Below are 20776 nucleotides of genomic sequence, written 5' to 3' on the forward strand. Positions count from 1 at the left end.
TTACCATTTAAAACCTCACATTTGTTTGCTTTGGCTAAATAAATGTTTAACTATTATATAAATGAGATGCACTGTATACACAAAGAACTGGCTTAAAGAACTGTGATTTTGTGTTTTATCAAGATAATTTTTTGTTTCTATTATGTTTTTATTACTTAGGAAACTAATACTTAAAAGATTTTGGGTTTGTTAGTAACTATCTGTTTTAAATTCTTTTAAATACCAGCTTCATAACTCTGGTTAAATAACTGTTATTTTAGGTTATTATAGTGTATTTGATATCCTAAATATGTGACTAGAGATATTTATACCTCTGAGGGATAAAAAGTTTATCTAAGCCTTGTCTAAAATTTATATAAAAGTTTATAAAATCAAAGCTATGTAGGTTTAACATAGGCAAGGTAACCAATGAATGCCATCATCTATACAATATACATTGTATCTGGACCTGAAATATATAAAACAGTCAATGAAATTTTTGTCATTTTCCAATATTTGTATTTGACCTATATCCATTTGCTTTGATTAAATAGACATTTATTATTATATATAATACACTTGTATATTAGGTAATACTTGCAAGAACTCTAAATCTATCCTTTCATTTTTGTTAATGAAGTTAACCTGCATAGATCTGTAATATGATCTTACCAAGTCATGGATTCTGAATTTTTCTTTAAAAGAAAAAGTCAAGCTAATATATTAAGGACTTCTATGTAACAGTAATGATAATTAATACTGACTTCTGTGTATTAAGTATATTTGTGCCTTCTAAAATGTAAAAGCTTATGGGCTAGGGATTAGCTCAGTGATAGAGTACTTGCCTAGCATGTGTAAGGTCTTAGGTTCAATTTCTGGTATGGCAAATAAATTATTATTAATAATAGCTTTTTTCAGGTTAATATTTGTGTTCCTAATATTTGTATTATTATCATCATAATCTTTATGTAAAAATAAATATGTTCAAGCACTTGACTTTCCAAACCATGCTGCTCTGATGATTAAAAGATTGGGCATTAATAGCTAATAATACTAATAATAACCTGAAAATAAGACAAATTTAAATGTGAATTTATTTATATCATCTAATATTTTCAAAACTATTATATAAAACAGATTTGTTCCTAATCATTTTGTTTTTCTTATAAAACTCTGTAACTGTTGCCTCTTAATATTTTATTTATTTATTTGGTACTGGGGAATTAAACCCAGGGGCTCACTACCACCAAGCTATATCCCAAGTCCTTTTCATTTTTCATTTTGAGACAGGGTCTCAGTAAGTTGCTGAGGATCTTGCTGAGTTGCCCAGGCTGGCCTAGAACTTGCCATCCCCTGTCTCAACCTCTGAAATCACTGATATTACAGGTATGTCCACCAAGCCTATCTGCCTGTTAACATTTTAAAGAAGTTTAGGTTTTAGAACAACCTAAATGGTATTTTTGAGGTAATAGTCATCACCTACAAGACAGGTTATACTACTGAGCTATTCACTAAAATGGACTGGTAGAACTGATCTTCGAGGTGTTTAACAACTGAGACTGAGATCCTTCTTCAGAGACCCCTCTTCTCCCATGACACCTGGAATATATAAATATTACTTTATGGCAAAAGGAACTATGCATATGTGATTAAGTTAAGGATCTTGAGATGAGAACATTATTCTGCATTATCTGGGTGGGCCTTAAATGTAATCACAAGTGTCCTAGTGAGGGAAGCAGAGGGTGATTTGACATGGAAGAGAAGGAGGCCATGTGATGGAAACAAGAGAGAGAAAAAACAAACTATGTTGCCAGCTTTGAAGAAGGAGATAGGGGCCATTAGCAAGGAACCAGACTTTCCCTTAAACTCCACAGAAAGAATGGGGTCCTGCATACACACTGATTTTAGTTCCATAAGCCTTCAGACTACTGGCCTCCAGAACTGGAAGAGAGTATATCTCTATAGTTGTTTTTTTTTTTAATTCTTCTTGTTGTTGTTGATGGACCTTTATTTTATTTATTTATTTTATGTGGTGCTGAGAATTGAACCCAGTGCCTCACACATGCCAGGCAAGTGCTCTACCACTGAGCCACAACACTAGCCCCTATCCCTACAGTTTAAAGCCACTAAATTTGTTATAGCAGCAATAGGAAACTAATACATCATTCAATAAATATTCTTAAAAAAGTATATTTTAAAAGTTCCATAACAGAGGTAAAGATATAGGGATTTCCTATGAAGTGAAAAAGAATCTAAAAGCCTTGAAAAACATGGCATTGTTCATTCCTAAAAATTCTTCAAGGAGCCATGTCTCATTTTTCTCTTGACTAAGCTACCTTAGGGATCAGCAGTGCCATTTACTGCTTGTCCACCATAATGCTGAGTGCTTTTAGCCTCCTATTGCTACTTTAGAAATCTACTTGGGGGGTATGTTGGGAGCTGCCAGTTGCTTGAAATGCCATGCCATGCAGCTCTAACACCTGAGATGTAGGAAGAAATATATAGCTTCCTTGTCACTAAATTCTGATAGCAGTTAGAATCTGCTTTAAGTTCTTGAGTGCTCCACTATATGCTATTTCATGTTTTTTTTTTTTTTTTTTTTTTTAGTTATAGCACACATATTGGTCTTATCTCTGGGCAGGGACCACTATGTATATGGATCTTCCATAGTACCAGACATTCCCAGAGGGGTTCAGGAAATAATCAAGCACCTGGGTAGGGGGTGTAGAAGAGTGTTTTGTAGGGGGGTAGAAGAGTGTTTTCTATTCCACATCAAAACCAGGTAGCTGGCCTTATCAATCAATCAATCATTGATTGGTATCACACCATGGGCCAGGCTTATACTTAGAATAATCAGTGAATATAGAAGCATAAAAATGCATGGTTTCTGCTGTTAGTGGCCAAAGAATGATAAACTAACATACAACATGATATGCTAGAGGCCAAAACAAACACTATCAAAACAGAGGCAAGAGCAATTAATTCTGCCTATGGGGGTCAGGAAGAACACCGTGAAGGTGACAATTAAGTTGTACCTTGAAGGAGAAGCAGTTTTCCAGTAGAAGAGGTGTGTGAGACATTCTAGAAATACGTGGGAAGGCTCAGTAGAGTTGTGAAAAGAAGAATCAGCTAGAGCAGGGAATGACTGGTGATGAGGCCAGACAGGGGGTTTAAAGCCTATTTTTTAAGGTCATGCTCAGGAGTTTCCTAGACAAGTGTTTTGTATGTGAAGGATAACCGATGCATCTGATTTCTACTTCATGTGAAATGAACCCCTGAATAGAAAATATACACTGCAAAGAGGATGTTATAATTATGAAATTACTATATAAAGTCTATACTATTTAAAGAAGTAAAACAATTATCAGAATCAGTGTTCTCAAAAGTGTGAAATTTGGAGAGATCCCTGAGCCAACTCCTCTGTCTTCCTATCCTTTTCTTCCACTGAATAGAAAAAATAGAATGTTGATTATTCACACATACAAAAATTCTTTTCTGGTCACTAAAATGCATGACGAGTCCACTATAAAATCCGATAGCTTTGATTCTTTTTAAAATAGAAAAAAAAACAGCTTTACTATTTATCCATCACTACAGTCAATTTTAGAACACATTTATTAATCATCCCCAAAAGAAACTCTACTCAACAGTAGTCACTGCTTCCAATTCTCCCCATGCCCTCCACCGTTGGGCTCTAGTAGTCACTAATCTACATTTTGTCTCTATAGATGTATTTCTTCTGAGCATTTCATACAAATAGAATATATAATGTTTGGTCTTTTGTGACTAGCTTCTTCAATTTAGCATAATGTTTTGGAGGCTCACCCATGGTGTAGCATGCATCGGTACTTCATTGCTGTTTTGTTTTTAAACAATAGCCCATTTTATGAATATACCACACTTTGCTTATCCACTCATCAGTTCATGGATATATGAGTTGTTTCCACCTTTTGGCTGCAGTGAATAATGTTGTAGTAAATACTGGCATGCAAACTTTTATGTGGACACATATTTTTAGTTCTCTTGGAAACACACACACACGCACACACACACACATACCCACACACACCCTAGGAGTACAAGTTGTTCTAGGTTGTATGGTAAGCCTATGTTTAACTTTTGCATTACTACCAAATTATTTCTAGACCATTTTAGAGTCCCACTAGCAATATGTGAGAGTCCCTATTTGTCCATATCCTTTTTTTTTCCTGGTTCTGGGGAATGAACACAGGGCCTTAGTGCATGATAAGCAAGCACTCTACCTACTGAGCCACAATCCCAACCTTGTTAATATCCTCTTGAATACTCACTAGTGCCCATATTTTTATTATAACTATTCTAGTGGGTGTGAAGTGGTACCTCCTGTGGTTTTGATTTGCATTTCCCTAATGACTAATAATGCCAGACATCTTCTATGTCCTCACTAGCCATCTGTAAATCTTCTTTTAAGAAATGTCTATGCAAATCCTTTGCATTTTTTTATTTGGGTTAGTGTTCTTTTTGTTGTTAGGTTGTAAGAGTTTTATATAGTATAGATACAATATCTTTATCAGATATAGGAGCTCTTTGCCTTTTTTCAGCCACTGGGGTGCATGCACTTGATTCAGTTCCTCACATTCTCACAAGACTTTCAGGATCAAGGCATTCCTGGCCAAGAAACAAAAGCAAAATTGCCCCATTACTCAGCTGACTCACATGAATTCTGGTAATAAAATAAGGTACAACTTCAAGAGGAGACATTATAGGAGAATCAAGCTGAGTCTATAAGGAATTACATGAAATGGCACATATATTTGTGCTGTATCGAGGTTGTGATCATGTCATCATGTCAAGCTGAAAATGTCACCACTATCTGGACAGTTGAGAATATTTAACTGGGAATGTGAGCTTTCTGTAGTTACAAGGATAGCATTTGCAAATATTTTCTCCTACCCCACCCCACCCTGTGGGTTTTCTTTCTATGTGCTTGAATCACAATCACCTTTTGTAGCACAAAAGGTGTTTTTTTTCTTCTTTCTTTCTGTTTTTGGTAGTGGTGATTAAACTCAGGGGTGCTTGACTCCTGAGCTACACTCCAAGTCCATTTTACTATTTTTTTCTTTTTGAGATGGTGTCTTGCTAAATTGCCCAGGTTGGCCTCCTGCCTAAGACTCCTGAGTTGCTGGGATTACAGGTATGCACCATCACACTCAGTTTTTGGCACAAAAGTTTTTAATTTTGATAGAATCCAATTTATTTTTTCTTTTGTTACTTATGCTTTTGGAGTTATGTATAAGAAACCAGTGTTGAACCCAAGGTCATAAAGATTTACTTCTACGTTATCCTCAAAGCATCTTACAGCTTTTACTCTTAAATTTAGGTTTTTGAGTTAATTTTTGTGTATCATGTGAATTAAGGGTCCAAACTTCATTCTTTTGTATGTGGATATCCAGTTATTCTAACACCATTTGTTGAAAAGACTATTCGTTCCTCATTCAGTGGTCTTGGTACCTTGACAAAAATCAATTGACCATGTTAATAATAAATGTTATAGGTTTATTTCTCTTTTCTTCCTCTGGTACCAGGGGTAGAACTCGGAGCCTCAGACATGCAAAGCTATGCTCATCTCTTGAGTTATATCCCCAGCCCTTGTATAGGCTTATTTGTCAACTCTCAACTCCATTCCATTGATCTATATCCTTATGCCAGCAACTGACTGTTTTCATTACTGTAGTTTTTCAGTAAGTTTTGAAATAGGGAAGTGTGAGTTCTTCAACTTTGTTGTTTTTCAGGATTATTTTGGCTATTCTGGTTCCCCTGCATTTCCATAAGAATGCAAGAATCATCTTGTCAATTTTTGCAAGAAAGCCCAGACCCAGATGGTTTCACTAATTCTACTAAACATACATGAAAGAAATAATACCAGTTATCTACAATGTCTTCCAGAAAACAGAAGCGGAGGGAACACTTCTCAACTCATTTTATGAGGTCAGTATTATTACCCTGACACCATAATCAAAGACATCAAATGAAAAGAAAACCACAGACCAATGTCCCTTATGAATACAGACATAAAAGTCCTTAACCAAATACTAGCAAACCAAATAGAGCAAGGACATTGAGAGGATTATACACCATGACTGACTGGAATTTATCCCAGGAATGCAAGTTTGCATTCCTTGCAAATCAATGTAATATAACCTATTAATAGGATAAAAAACTAAAATCACATCATCTTTTCAATAGCTTCAGAAAAAGCATTTGACAAAATCTAATCCTTTTCTGTGATACAAATATTCATTGGAAGTAGGGCACTTCCTCAACCAGATAAGAGATACCTACAGAAATTCACAGCTAGCATTATAGTAAATGGTGAAAGACTGAATGCATTCCTTACAACATCAGCAACAGACAAGGATACCCACCCACCCTCACCACTTCTCTTCAACATTGTACTGGAGGATCTAGCCAGGGCAATTAGGTAAGAAAAAGAAAATCAATTGCATTTCTATATAGTAGCAATTGATCAAATAATGAGGTAGAGGAAATCTTACTTATCAAAAAGAATAAATACATAAGAATAAATTTAGAAGGAGTACAAGACTTACATATTGAAAATTATGAAACATTGTTAAGAGAAATTAAAGGTGATCTAAATAAATGGAAAAAGTTATGATTCTTGAAATGTATATTCTGTCCTTATAGAATTAGAGATGGTAGTCCTGGAACTTGATATATGCTGATTATTACATGAAAGGATGAACAAAACAGCTGATGATTTTTCTGATGTGGGAAGATGGTCTTTAGAAATTTATTCAGCTCATATATTTTGGGTGTTTAACTGCAATTAGCTAGAAGCTCTGAATTTTTTTTTAATAATTCTTTCCACCATTTTCTACAGAGCTGCAGTTGTTGGAACTTCTGTAAATTTCCATGGTTATTGGCAGATCAAGACAGGGCCATTTTTCTGGCTGTAACCTGTTTTTCTAAGAGCACCCCCACTCAAGCCTGTAGATCATAAAGATCCAGGGTTGTGCTTAATAAATTGCATTCTTACTTCCAAACAAGGTGCATTTTCCCCTGATTTCCAGTACTAGCTGATCAAACTCTTAAGCTGTTCCAGGAATGCAGTATTGGTACTTCTATTGTTGCTTCATTAAATGATGCTATTTGTACCATTATGTGTAATTTCTATGTTTAAAAGCAGGAATGGTTAGAGGAGATCATCAGGGGAAAAAATTCAACTGATAGAGGTGAGAGGTATACCAGAGATGAAAAGCAAGCTGGTTTTCCCAGAAATTGGAAATGGCCAAATTTTCAGTGTTCTTTCTCTTTTTATATCTTTTATCCACCTAATTCTAATCCTCCCTTAGTGCCCTTGTGTCTCTCCTCTCTGGACAACATTTCCAATCATTTTTGTGCTTGGCCCTACAAGAAAATATACACAGCTCATATGGTACTGCAAAATAAAATAAAATAAGCCAGGAAAGCAAAAGTCTCTGAAGTCTGCTCTTTACTTTATGTTGATGCATAGACTATGCATTAAAAATATCTATATTTTACAAATAGTAATACTCAGGTAAGCTTTGTAATAGAGACATTTCTGTAAAGTCATGTGATAACTGACTCTTAGTAAATCAAATCTTGAATTCACTAGGGAAGTTAATTTAAGGAACTCAGTAGGTGAATCCTGTCATAGTGAAGATTCCTTCTATAAAATGAACACTCTATCCAATATTCTTGTATCTATCAATTTGGCAACCTGCACTTTTTATTTCCTGAGTTTTCTTAAATTGGAACACACCTGTATTTGATCTTTAAGACAGTGCTGAAGTTGCTATTAGAACACATTTTCTTTCTTTTCCTCTCTGCTGGATATAATGATCTAGGGAAGGAAAAATAAGCTAACAAGTCCTAGCTTGTGCCATTGTAGCTTGTGACTGGTTAACACATTACATAATCTGACATTTCCATGTCTAATGTCCAAACCTTGTTACAATACCGTCTGGGGGCTCCCTTTCCTAACACCCTGTTCACTATTCCTGCGGCCCAGTTTACATTGCTGTCAAATGCATAGCACTCTTGTGAGAACTGACTCAATAGCTTTTACAGATCAGGTTTGGGTGTTTATAACTGCATTGTTTCCTCTATCAATGAGGGAAACTTAAAAACCAGAAATCCTTCTGGTATTTGATTTCACAGTTATGTCAAGCAAGTCCTCTTTGAGATGTACATATTCTATAGAAGTACAGATAGAAACTGGAATAGGAACCAGGTCATTTAGATCTCTCTGCTTCAGTTTTTTTTTTTTTTTTTTTTGTCACCGAAAAATCCAATACCTACCTCCTTTAACATTAATGTTATCATGATACATTTAAAGGCATTTATAAAAAATCCAATGTATTAACATTCTAATTATGCATTTCAGAATTTTTCTTTCAGTAAGACCCCAATTCTGATTTTACACAGCTAAATAAATCATCTCTGTGCACACCTGCTTCTTTCCACACAAAATATGCATGCACACAAAACACATGCACCTGACTGTGGGAAATCAGAAATCAGTTTCACATAATAGATTTTCTTTTAACCACCCACTCTACATTTATAGTCCACTTTAAGGGCTCTGTGCCTAGAGTTGGCAGCTCTAGGAACAGTGAGATCAGTTTGTCTACAGTTGTTCCCAACCTTTTTTGGCTCTGGTACACCTACACTTGCTTCCAAAAATATACCCCACAGTCTGGTGCTCAATGGAATGAAAATCTTTCCTGAGCTAATAGAATATAAAACGAAACAGGCAATGGACATAGTTGTGCATTTTAGGATACTCATAACAACACAGCAAAGGAAAGCAGTGGAAATGACATAATTGACACAGCATCAAGAGATGGGGCTTTGAGCTGTTTTACCAAAGGTGGGATAGATTTACATTTAGCAACCAACATCTGCCAGTTTAACCTCCTTTTGTGACATGCTTTTGAAGAGATGGCTGGCCAAGGGAAACGGTGCAGCCAGTAGTAGCATTAGAGTAACGGAAAACCAATTAGTTTGTACAAGGACTAAAATAAAATCATGCATTTGGCCTTATCAGCACTATATTCTAACTACCTGAGTTAAATAGCTACAGATAATGCCTGAAAAAACCCAATCTTTAATCAGAAACAAAAGTGCACTTCAGTAAGGTAACAGATAAATCATTCAGTCTCAATGACCTGCATTCAACATTGAGCATATTCCAAAGTTTGCCACTGAACAGGATGAAAATATTCTTCATTTATCTGAACAGTTCTAAAAGTTCCACAATTTATACTATTACTCTCAATCATTAATTTTATTTCTTGGGAATGAATTAAATTCCAACTATTTATACCATATTTCTATAATTAGCATGCATTTCTGAGAAATTTTTAGGAAATATTGCTATTGTTAATTATAAAATATTTTTATTTGATTTTTTTTTTGCCTTGAAGGGAAAAGAGAAATCTCTGAAGTTAACTGGGGTTATGTTTCCTTCTTTATGAATTTATATCCATCCTATAGTAAATTCACTGATAAGGATTCCTGGTCAGACATGAATAAGAGCTTAACAACTTTCAAAATACTTCCCTAAAGGAAGCTGTAATAATCTCTTAGGTATTTTTAGTTGTTTGAAATGAAGTCCATAATTACCACTTGATTCAATCTACCCTGTGTGTTTTATTATTACTGTTATCTTAAGGTACATCAGACAAGACCAGAGATTTTAAACTCCACTCAATTTAGGCATCACCTCAAAACCCCTCCTCCATTTCCGGAAGAATTTAAAGAGCAACTTTAATTTTTTTAATTATTTATTTTTACTAAATTCCAAAAAGGCATAGGAAATAAAAACCCTCAGAAGAAAAATTTTTCCAAATTCTAGCAAGTACCAGTTAAGAAGTGAATGTAACTTGCTAGATTTCTAAGTAAGTTTAGTAGTATTAGTTGTGCAAGAATCCATGTTAAATATTTGAAAATATGCTGAAAAAAAGAAGGCTGAGTTTTATCCTGGTGATAAGATGGTGTATATTGAAGATAAGTTGGGGAGGAATATTATATTAAGATAAAGCTATGGACCAACATATAGTAACTTATTTCTTCCTCTTTTCCTCTACAGAGCTCTTGGTTTATAAATTTAAATGCTGAAAAAGAATATAAAGACTTTTACTATAGTTCAGGAATTAAAAGAAAATAGAAAGTGAAATATTCATTAATTATAGTACATATTTTCAATTTGCACCTTTGATTTCCATTTATGTCTCCTGAGATAAGATAATATCAGAATGGGTTTGCTGACTATGGACATCAGACAGGAAGGTGCACCCCTCTGTGTATATGGTATTAGAAAAATTTACCAATGCTAGAAACACTTGTCCTCTGGTAGCAAGGACCAGCTTCAGGAAGTGTTCAGATTTATGAAAATAGATGCTGGTGAGTTCAGAAGAAAAACTATTTTAAAAATAAAAATAAGTGATAGAAAGTACAATTAAAATGTGTTGTATTTTTCAGGCTACTTGAAAGATTCTATTAAATCAACTAAAAAAATACATAAAGCTGAGTATTATGACCAGTACTTCTAAAAATTGCAAAGGTCATCAAAAATGAGAAGGGTCTGAGAAACTAACTACCAAGAGGATCCTAAGGAGATGACTAAATGTAATGTGGTACCCTGGATGGGATCCTGGGACAGAAAAAGGACATTATATAAAAACTAAGGAAATCTTCCCAGAAACTCAGGAAGCTGAAGCAGGACGATCAAAAGTACGAGGACAGCCTCAGCAACTTAGCAAGACCCTGTCTTGAAATAAAAACAAAATATAAAATCAAATAAATAGCTCAGTAGTAGAGTGTCCCTGGGTTCAATCGCCAGTACCAGGAGGAAAATATCCTAAGGAAATCTGAATAAACTATGGACTGTAGGTAATACCGTATCAATATTGCTTCCTTAATTATGACAAATGTATCATGCCCATGTATGGTACGAACAGTAGAGGAAATTGCAGAGCATATGGAAACTCTGTACTATCCGCTCAATTTTTCTGTATATCTACGTGTTTTAATAAATCTTATGCAATTTAAAAAGTTATATTTTTTAGATCACTTGATATTATTCCACTAACGAAAAATTCCTAATACTGAGGGCCCGATTGAAGAGCAGTCAGAGGCATTAGCCATTAGATAACAACAGGTCAAGGACTCCACACCCCTCAGGAATCCAGCTCAGAAAGCCGAAAATCCAGAAACTAAAATTCCTTCAGAGAATTTCAATGGGGACAATGTATTTTTAAGATAATAAAGCAAAGTCTGTTTAACTTTCCTCATCCCAAACAACCCTACAGCTCCAAAGCACATTGCAAGCAGTGGGGGTTTCGCAAGCAGTGAAATCTCCATGTGCAAAGTAGAGTTTAACAATTCCATGGGGTCAAGCAAGCCCAGGGGAGCCACATTCTTTATCAGTTGGAAGCCCCTCCTGAGGGAGGGAGGAGGAGCTGGTGTGGGGCAGAGTCCAGCCCCAGGCTTTAGGGACTTCTAGCTCAGGCACCACAATATACCTGGTTGTTTGATGCTATCATTTACACAATAAAGCACACAAACTCCAAATCCAAGTCTCCTCTTGCCTTAAGATTCTTTAAATACCAAGGATCATGAGTGTTATATATCAGCTAGGTTATGAACACTGAAGGATGGTTTCTCAAGGGAAATACTGACCAAGTTAATTAGTAAAACAGATTTCAAGGTGAAAATCTGTTGATTTTAACATTTGTGGTTTCCATTCGAATTATAAATATTTATTGAAGACTTCATGAGGCAGATACTGGGCTGATGAAAGAAATTAGCTCAGGAGAACACTCTGAACTGATGAGACAGTTTAGATGAACATCAGATCAATAAATAGAAATGTGAATGACGTTAATAGAATTTCATTAAGTAGAGAACATTCTTGATTTAACCTTGAGCTCCCTCTAGTGGTTTCTTGGTTAAAATGCAAGGCTTATACAAGAGCTGGGACCTACCTACTGCTTATCTGACTTAGTACCACTCTAATTTCTGTGGAATCAATAAGTCAATCTCTTTTTTCCTGGTTCTGATAATTTCATAGTATGTTAAGATATTACCATTGAGTCAGTCAAATACTTATTGAAAGCCTACCTTGAGAAGGCATGAACTATCTTGCTAATTTCAAATGATTCATTATTCCCCAATATTTTGACATTCAATAACTCAACTGGTAAGATCATGAGACTGGTAACCCCCAAAGGATTGGAAACCAATATTTTCCACTCTTATGTCTCCGTTCCAACAACTTTCACACTTGTTCATCTCCCACATGTTTTTTGAAGATTAAGTATGTGCCAGGTAAAGTTATAGGCAGTGAAGCTGTAGTAATGAATAAAACAAACAAACATCCCTACCTCTATGAAGCTTAAGTTCTAGTATGTGTGTATGTGGTGGGGTAAGACAGAAAATAAATATAATTGACAAGTAAATTCAGTAATTTTTCAGATTGTCAATGATATGGAGAACAGTAAAACTGAAAGGGCAATGTGATACTATTTGGGGGCTAAATTTTAAAATGTGGTCAGAGAAGATCTCACTGAGAAAGTGTTACTTGAGCAAAGACTTGAAGGAGGTGAAGGGAATTCTCTTGGGGAGAAAAACATTTCAGTCAGTGGGAACAGCAAGGCATAGGCATAGAGGTAAGAAACTACCTGGTAGGTTCAAGGGACACAAGGAATCCAGTGGCTAGAAAATAGTGAGGAAATGAATATTTTTACTTGCAGAGAGGAGAAAAGAGGATATTGTATAGGGCCTTGGCTTTTACTCTAAGTGAAACAGGAAGCACATATAGTGTTTTGAGCTCTATATAGTGTTTGAGCACATCTAGTATTTTAAAAGAATCACTGATTACTGAGTGGAGATCAGACCAAAGATGGGCAAGGCTAGAAACAAGAACACTAGCTGGGAGGCTGTTGTGATAATCCAAGAGAAAGATATGATAGTGTTTCAGATTTGAGTTGTGGTGCTGGAGACAGTGAGGCATGACAGATTATGGATATATTTTGAATATGGAATTAATGGTGTTTTAAAAGACTAAATGTGAGGCATGAGTGAAAAGTGTCAAACATGATTCCAATATGTTTGACTTGATCAATTAGAAGAATGGGGTAGTTTGGTTTAGGACATATTAAGATCAAGATGTCAGTGAGTCACCCACCAACCAATCTGCTGTCTGACACTTTCTAGAATCTATTCATTTACCCACTTGGATTTCTCTCGAATCCTTTAGTATATATATAAAACTTATTTTTAGAACAAAGAATTGGCACTTTATCATAGAGCTACATCTTCAGTCCTACTTTATTTATTCATTCATTCATTTTATTTATTTATTTATCTATCTATTTATTTACTTATTTTGGGACTGGCTCTCCAATCCTCCTGCCTCAGCCTCCAGAGTCACTGGGATTATGGACATATGTCACCACACCTGGTTCTATGTTTTGTGACATATCCCATCTTAGCTGGAAACATTTTCTACCTGTGTAGGCAAGAAAATGCATTTTTGACATTTCCCTTCTCTTTACTCTCCATACCAATTAATCACTAACTTCTGTCAATGATACCTCCCAGATTATTTATTTTTCTTTTTTCTACATCTGCTGTCACTACCTTTATTTATACTTTCATGATTTCTTTCCTAGTCATTGGGTACAGCATTCTGATATTTTTCCTTTATTAGTGAGAATGACCATAGTAGTCTAGCTGCTCTGGGGTGAAGACAGGGGGCAGGGACTAAAGAATATAATTCATTCTTAGTTTTACTACCTGGACTTGAAAGTGAACACCGAAATTATGACAATGCTGAGGTTGAACAGAGTAAGTATACCTCTAATAGGATTACCAGATCAATGTCCCATTGGGTAGTCCACCAAACTAGCTCTTGGTGAACAACTTTGCCAGGGAATCAGACAACAGGACAACCACATGTTGCTGGAAATCCAGCACTTCTTTTAAGAAGCAACTGGTCTCTCAGTCTTAAGTTACTGGGGCTAAATGCAGGATACAAGGTAGCTGAAGCATGCCAGGGGGCAGTGAAAGATTGAATGAGTGATCATGGAGGAGGAAGGGCATGAAGTTCAAGGAGCTTCTGAGGTAGGATGTCTGTGGGTGGACAGCTGAATTTCACTTCAAAGGTTTCTAGGTAAGAGTTCTCCAATTTTTGGTCTGAGCAAATGGATCTGGGCCAAATGGCAATCTAACTGGTATCACATACCTGAATAATCCAGTTATAAATAATATACAACTTAACAGCAGACACTTTTGGTGCTTAGTATGTGCCAGGCACTATTCTATGTGTTTAGCTCATTAGTAGTTCTTACAATACTCACAACTGCTTTATGAGGTAGGTACTATTATTATCCCCATTTTATAGGTGATGAATTGAGGAAAATAAAGTTTAAATAAGTTCTTCAAGGTCATATAGTTACAAAGTGATGGTGCTGGGATTTACACCCAGGCAGTGTGGCTTCAGAGTCCTCACTCTTCACCCCTATGTTATTACATGGTGAAAGCTAAGTGGATGTGCTCCCGGGGAGTCCAGATTTGGGTGGCCCAAGTATTGAACAGATTCTAGGGTGTTGATGGTTCCAGCAACTAGCTGGGGCAATAGTGGACTGGCAAAGACAGATACCATAAAGGGGTGAGGTCTGGGAGGAAGGATGTAGCAAGTTGTTATAAATGAATCCTGAGGAGTTTGACCAGTCAGGTCATACATTGGAGCAGCAATAGCACTGCATCCCCCATACCTGGCTAATCCATGTGGTGATGGCTGCAGAGTAGATGGCTGTGGCACTTTTGAAAGGGTTAAATCTTCAAGATGAAGAAGACAGCAGTTGATGGGTTAATAGGGTAAGAGGGATCCATCACCAGTTTGAAGGTGTTATAGATGTAGAAGGACAGAAAATCTGCAAGGAAGTTCATTGGGACAATGTCTCAAGGGTCTGAAGGCTATATTGGACTGTCTTTGCTTCAATTGTAGGAAAAATAGAGGGACCTTAGAGGTTATGTCAGATGTGGGGCAAACAGAAGGCCCTTTAGACCAGGAGCTTGAACTAGCTGTGTATTGGAATCACTTAGGAGGCATGAGTTAGAAATAAATATGCTTAGGCTATATCCCTAGAGGGTCTGATTTAGAAATCTTCACTTTAGGATTAAGATGCAGGTAGTTGGGGCTGGGTTGTGGCTCAGTGGCAAAGCACTTGCCTTGCACATGTGAGGCACTGGGTTTGATCCTCAGTACCACATAAAAATAAACAAAATAAAGATATTGTGTCCCTCTATAACTAAAAATAAATAAATAAGTAAAAATTTTAAAAAAAGATGCAGGTAATCTGCAGGCCACATTTTGAAACATGCTCCATCAGATTACATGCAAAGTTTGAATAGGATGTGTTGGCCTGCTGCAATGGTGCCCATGGGCACAGACAACCCCCAATTCTAATAGCACGGGGCATCTTCGAACATAAGCCTATGGGCTGCCCCCTAATGGACTTGGATCTTTATATCCTACAACATCTGCCTGCTCTCCATGCTATGGCTGGGGGTAAATGGTTGTGACATTCTCAGGCTGCTACCACTTCCACTCCCCCCTTGATATTCTGAGTTCTGCAAGTCTTCTAGGCTGCTTTAGGCTACAATGGTTTGAGCTCATGATCACAAGCTGCCTGTCTTTCTTAAAGGAAGTGTCTCACTATCTTAAAAGTGGCCTTGATCACTAAGAACGCTTATTCCCTCTTGGGGTAATTGACCTTGGTTAGGATCAACTTCCCGGGGAATTGGTGCAAGGACAGTGATCAAAGTGCCTAGGTCCTCCTGCAACAGGACAATACTCCCACCCCCATCCTACATTTGCAAGGTGATGACCTTATTCAAGGGTACAGGCCAGAGCTGGGGTAAACAAAGCCCTAACCTACTAGAAGGTCATTTTTGTGTCTGGGAACCAAATTCCTTTCTCTTAAGAAGAATGGATACTGGGGTAGTGAAGATGCAGATGTGGTAGATGACTGCTGATAAATTTAATCATCCTAGGGGACTTCATTTCAGAAAGCCTTATGACTTATACAGCACTATGTAAACTCTGGCAGAATAGAATATAGTGCAAATGCATCATTTTCATATTTGGGGGCTTGGCTTAGAGATGGTGCTAATGTAATCACTCAATTACCATCTAGCCCACAGAATCTATCATCACAGTATGTGAATGTATGAAAATATTTCCCAGGTAATTTTACTTCTGGTGTTTGTGGGGATCAAGATCTCATTCACTAGATAGAGGCAGGAGTGCTGTATAGGAATTTTCTGTGAAGGCCAGAGCCTTATGGAATTGGTTTTGGAGGTTCTTTTGATCAGTAGAAAGGAATTCAGATAATCACTACACTAAGGATGGGATAGTCTTGATAAGGAAGAACTCCCTGAATCTTATTTTTAGAAAGTATCAAGGCTAATGTGAGGAGGTGGAGGATCTGATGAAAACTGCTCCAAGATGCTGTCTAAAAGCTTTGCTTTATAGGTCTTGATTTAGATTCAGAGAGCATCTGCTCTTTTGGTAGTAGGACAAGTTTTGTGTATTCAGGGGTACCTCAAAGTTACCATTATCAATTAGGAAAGTCTTTGTCTCAGACAGTATTTGTATTTGCATTATGGTTATGAGTTGTATCCTAGCAGCATGAGGGGCCAGCTGAACAGGGGCTTTGCCTAGAAATGGAATTCTCTGTGATATTAGAGGGTAGAGTAGGAGGTACTGGGAGGCTGGCAGAAAAACTGACAAAGCAAAAGATGTGAATTTTAAGGGCAACAGTGAGTAGTGTGCTCTCAGCCAGAAGTGGCATATGGAAAAAGGGGAAGTGTAAGTGTCGTGGGTGGCAATACCAGGCCTAACTTCAGCTGGACAGGGAGTTAGAGAGGTTGTCTAGGACCCCTTGAGTATGAACCAGTCTTGGACATAGTAAGTGACTTTTAGCAAACACTTACTATATGCCAGACTCTTTGCAAAGCTCTTTAATGCAGTCATCACATTTAATCCTTATAACTCTATAAGGTAGGTACTATTCTTATCTCCAATTTATAAATGAGGACCCTGAGGCACAGAAAAGTCATAATTGAAGGAGCTAGTAACAAATGGAATTAGAATTTCTGTATGACACTGAACCAGTGATATATTATCTTCCCAGTTCAATAAGAACAACAGGAACACATCTCATCCCTTAGAGAATGGGGGTGGGGTACCACAGGGACAAAGTATGTCTTAGGGGATTCCTATTCTGGTGGCCAGCCGAACAATTTTTTGATGGAGAGGCTCTGTGCCTTATGGGTTGTAGATGAATTAACAGAATGATCTGGGCTACTTTGCTAATGGCCTGTTGATTCCATGTAGTGATGTTCCTGTTCTGCAAGTGCCAGCATGGAATGCATATAAGTAGCAAGCAACAGGGACATGCTCTCCCTGGATGAAGGCAGGATCATCCTTGTTGGTGAGGTAATGCAGCTGACTTGGAATCCAGGCCTCCTTTCCATGCAAGTATCTATCTGAAAAGGCTGAAACTGGGGTGGAAGGGGTACAGGAAGAGGTCACTTGAGTTATACTGTGCATAGAGTTCTTTGAGGAATCGGAACTCTAGTACAATTCACTTCCATTCACATTCCATCTGATGCATAAGGTGGTGAAGCTGTTAGGACTACAGATCCAGTAGCTTTGGTCTTAACTGCCAAGTGGATAGTAATAAGAGCTGGAGGTCTCATTCTACATTCTTGTAGAGCTTGCCAAGACACAGTATAGAGCTTTATGACTCTATCATTCACTGCCCCCAAGTGGACATCCCAGAAACCAACCACATTCCAGGACTACATTGTCTTCCTTTTCCAGCAGAGATACAGGAAGGGGAGCCTAGCTGGCAAAGATCCCGTGCTGCCAGATAAAAGGCTGCAATGTCTTGGGACAAGAACTGGGAGGAAGAAGGATGTAGCTGAGTTAGAAATATAGGTCTTACCTGTATTGTCAGAAGGAGATACAGGGATATACTGGGAGTTGAGATGCTGAACTAAAAAGGGTAAGGGACACCAGAAGTGGCTGGTAGAAGGATGATGAATAGTCCCTCAATGTGAACAAACAAGATGTCATCTAGACAAATTCTGAAGGTTGGGAGTCACTGTCCTGTGCTGGGTTTTAATAATCTCCTGGCACATGTTTACATGGATAAGGTGAGTTCTTTTAAGGGAATCTGGATGGGACAAGATGAATTTCTAAGAAACTCACTACAGAAGGCAAGATCCAAGAATTCAAAGAGGTTTGTGAACAAGTGACATGAGAAGGCAAGAGTTATTTTACAGAGAAACAGAGGCCATCAGCCAGTCATTTCACTACTTTGCTAGCAGGCACCCCCACACTCCTGTCACACCCTTCCCTGATTTCTTTCACTCTGGTTTCACAGGAGGTGGTTTTTCTCTGACAGCCGCTCACCCTGTTCTCTCTTGCCTGCTCTGAGACTTAGCTCCATTGCTTATTCTTCTCATATTTTTGGTATTTTCCTTTCTGCCTGTAAATGTTCTTAATATTTTAAAATAAAACAAACCAACAAGCTATCCCTCAACTTTTACTTTCCCTTGGCTACTCTCCTTTTTATTTCTTTCTTACTCAAACTCACCCCTCAATATTTGGGGGGTGAACTCTCATTATTCTCCAATAAGTTCCTGATCAAGGTCATTCATGAACACCTTGATTGCCAAAAAGGACATTTTAGAACCTACCTAGATTGGCCCCTTTACAGGGCATGCCATTGCTGAGAGCTCTTTTCTTTTTTTAAATTTTTTTGCGCCCTTGCGATTCCATGACCATTTCCTGTTTTGATCATCTGGTTACCCCTCTTTGCTTTGCTTTTTAGCTGATCTGACTGGAACCTCTTCTTTCACTTTCCCATTACAAATTGGGGCTTCTTGGGATTCTAGGCTCTACTTTCTTTTTCTCCTCAGTCTTTATTTTTTCCCTAAGTAACTTACTATTTCCATGGTGTGCACAACTATTTGATATACTGGCAACACATCTCTTTCTCCAGTTTAACCTTCTACTCCCATCTTCAAATCTAGATGTGCAATTTCCTTGGGTATTACCTTTGCTGCACACCACCTTTTTCCTGTTTATTGAGGTAGTATAATGTAATAGTTAAGTATCCAGTTTGAAGAATCAGACTGTCTTGGTTTGATGTTCAACTTGGCCACTTACTAAACTCAAATAAGTCATTTAACTTCTTTGTACTTACAGAAAAGTACCTGTTTCCTAATATTGTTGTAAGGAGACATGAGAAAATGCATGTAAGGTAGTGACTAGCATGTAGCTCAATGTGTTAGTTATTGTTATTAATAATATCCTATCTTGTTTGGGACTTCAATCAAACAAGCTTGAAACCTGAATCATCTTCTTCAACAGTCATCTCCTCTCATATCCACTCAATCATTAATACTTGATTCTTTGGGGGAGGGGCACTGGAGATTGAACCCAGGAGCACTTAACCACCGAGCCACGTCCCCAGCCCTTTTTATATTTTATTTAGAGACAGGGTCTTGCTGAGTTGCTTAGGGCCTCACTAAGTTGCTGAGGCTGGCTTTGAACTCGAGATCCTCCTGCCTCAGCCTCTCAAGCCACCGGGATTTTAAGCATGTGCCACCATGCCCGGCTAATATTCGATTTTTAAAAGCTTCCCCATGCCAGCCTTTATCTTTCTCTATTCCTCAGTCTCTTTGCTCTACCTCAGTTCAGGTCTTCATTCCTTTTCAATGGGATTGCTGTTTCCTGAATTGGTCTCTTTACCTCTGCCTCCTTCAATCCATGCTCTATAACTCTGGTCAAAGTTGTCGTCATACAACACAAATCTAACCATGTTACCTTCTAATTTAGTTTTACATTTTTCAGTGGCTCCCCATTTCCAACAGTAGGTTTTCTCAAAGTGTGAGAGTCACCCCTAGAGTTAGAAAGTGCAGAGTCCTATGCATCATATCAAACCTAGCAAGTCAAGACCTCTGAGAGAGACCTGAAAACCTACATTTTTCAATTGGGTGGTTCTGATATATATGAAGCTCTTCATGATCCATTTCTGATGTTTTTACCTCATTTTATATCATTATCCACTTGACACCTTCCTTACTCTTCCAGCAATATGGAGTTACAGGTAGTTCCCTAAATCCACCAAGCTATATTTCATTGCTCCACTTTTTATTTTACAATGCTTTTTCTTACTTACTATTTTTAAAAATTTCCATTGCCCTGCTTTTATAAATGCTATTGTGGCCTTCTGAAATATTCCCCTACCTTCTTATCTCCTTGGCATACCCCCATTTCACCTTTTTTTTCTATTTAGAGAAGCCTTTATTAATGGGCTATTACAGTAAAACAAATATTTTTTTTCTAAAAACTGGTTGAACATTTATGAACATTTATCCTGTATATTTATAACCCCAGCCCTTTATTTATTTATTTATGGTATCAGGGATTAAACCCAGAGGTGCTTAACCACTGAGACACATACCCAGCGCGGCTCTCTCTCTCTCTCTCTCTCTCTCTCTCTCTCTCTCTCTCTCTCCATATATATATATATATATATATATATATATATATATATATATATATATTATAAAATTTTGAGACAGGGTCTCTCTTGCTAAGTTGCTCAGAGCTTTACAAGGTTGCTGAGGCTGGCTTTGAACATGCAATTCTCCTGCCTCAGCCTCTGGAGCCACTGGGTATATGCCA

At 37.3% G+C, this 20776-nt stretch overlaps 2 protein-coding genes across 4 annotated transcripts in view; one reads left to right on the top strand and one right to left on the bottom strand.

Annotated features, from left to right (window-relative positions):
• Nucleotides 1-4746, top strand: part of LOC124076354 (large ribosomal subunit protein eL39-like) — a 33480-nt gene extending 28734 nt beyond the window's left edge. The window contains exon 2 of the mRNA XM_046420234.1: nt 4587-4746. Coding sequence (XP_046276190.1) covers nt 4587-4746 — 160 coding nt within the window. The remainder of the gene's footprint in view (nt 1-4586) is intronic.
• The window catches only part of Hdac8 (histone deacetylase 8), a 234164-nt gene that overhangs the window by 200514 nt on the left and 12874 nt on the right, over nt 1-20776 (bottom strand). The gene's annotated exons all lie outside the window — the stretch shown is intronic.

Source organism: Marmota monax, unplaced genomic scaffold, assembly GCF_021218885.2.
Source record: "Marmota monax isolate L192 unplaced genomic scaffold, Marmota_monax_Labrador192_F-V1.1 WCK01_AAM20220418_F8-fsc00364, whole genome shotgun sequence".
Taxonomy (NCBI): Eukaryota; Metazoa; Chordata; class Mammalia; order Rodentia; family Sciuridae; genus Marmota; species Marmota monax.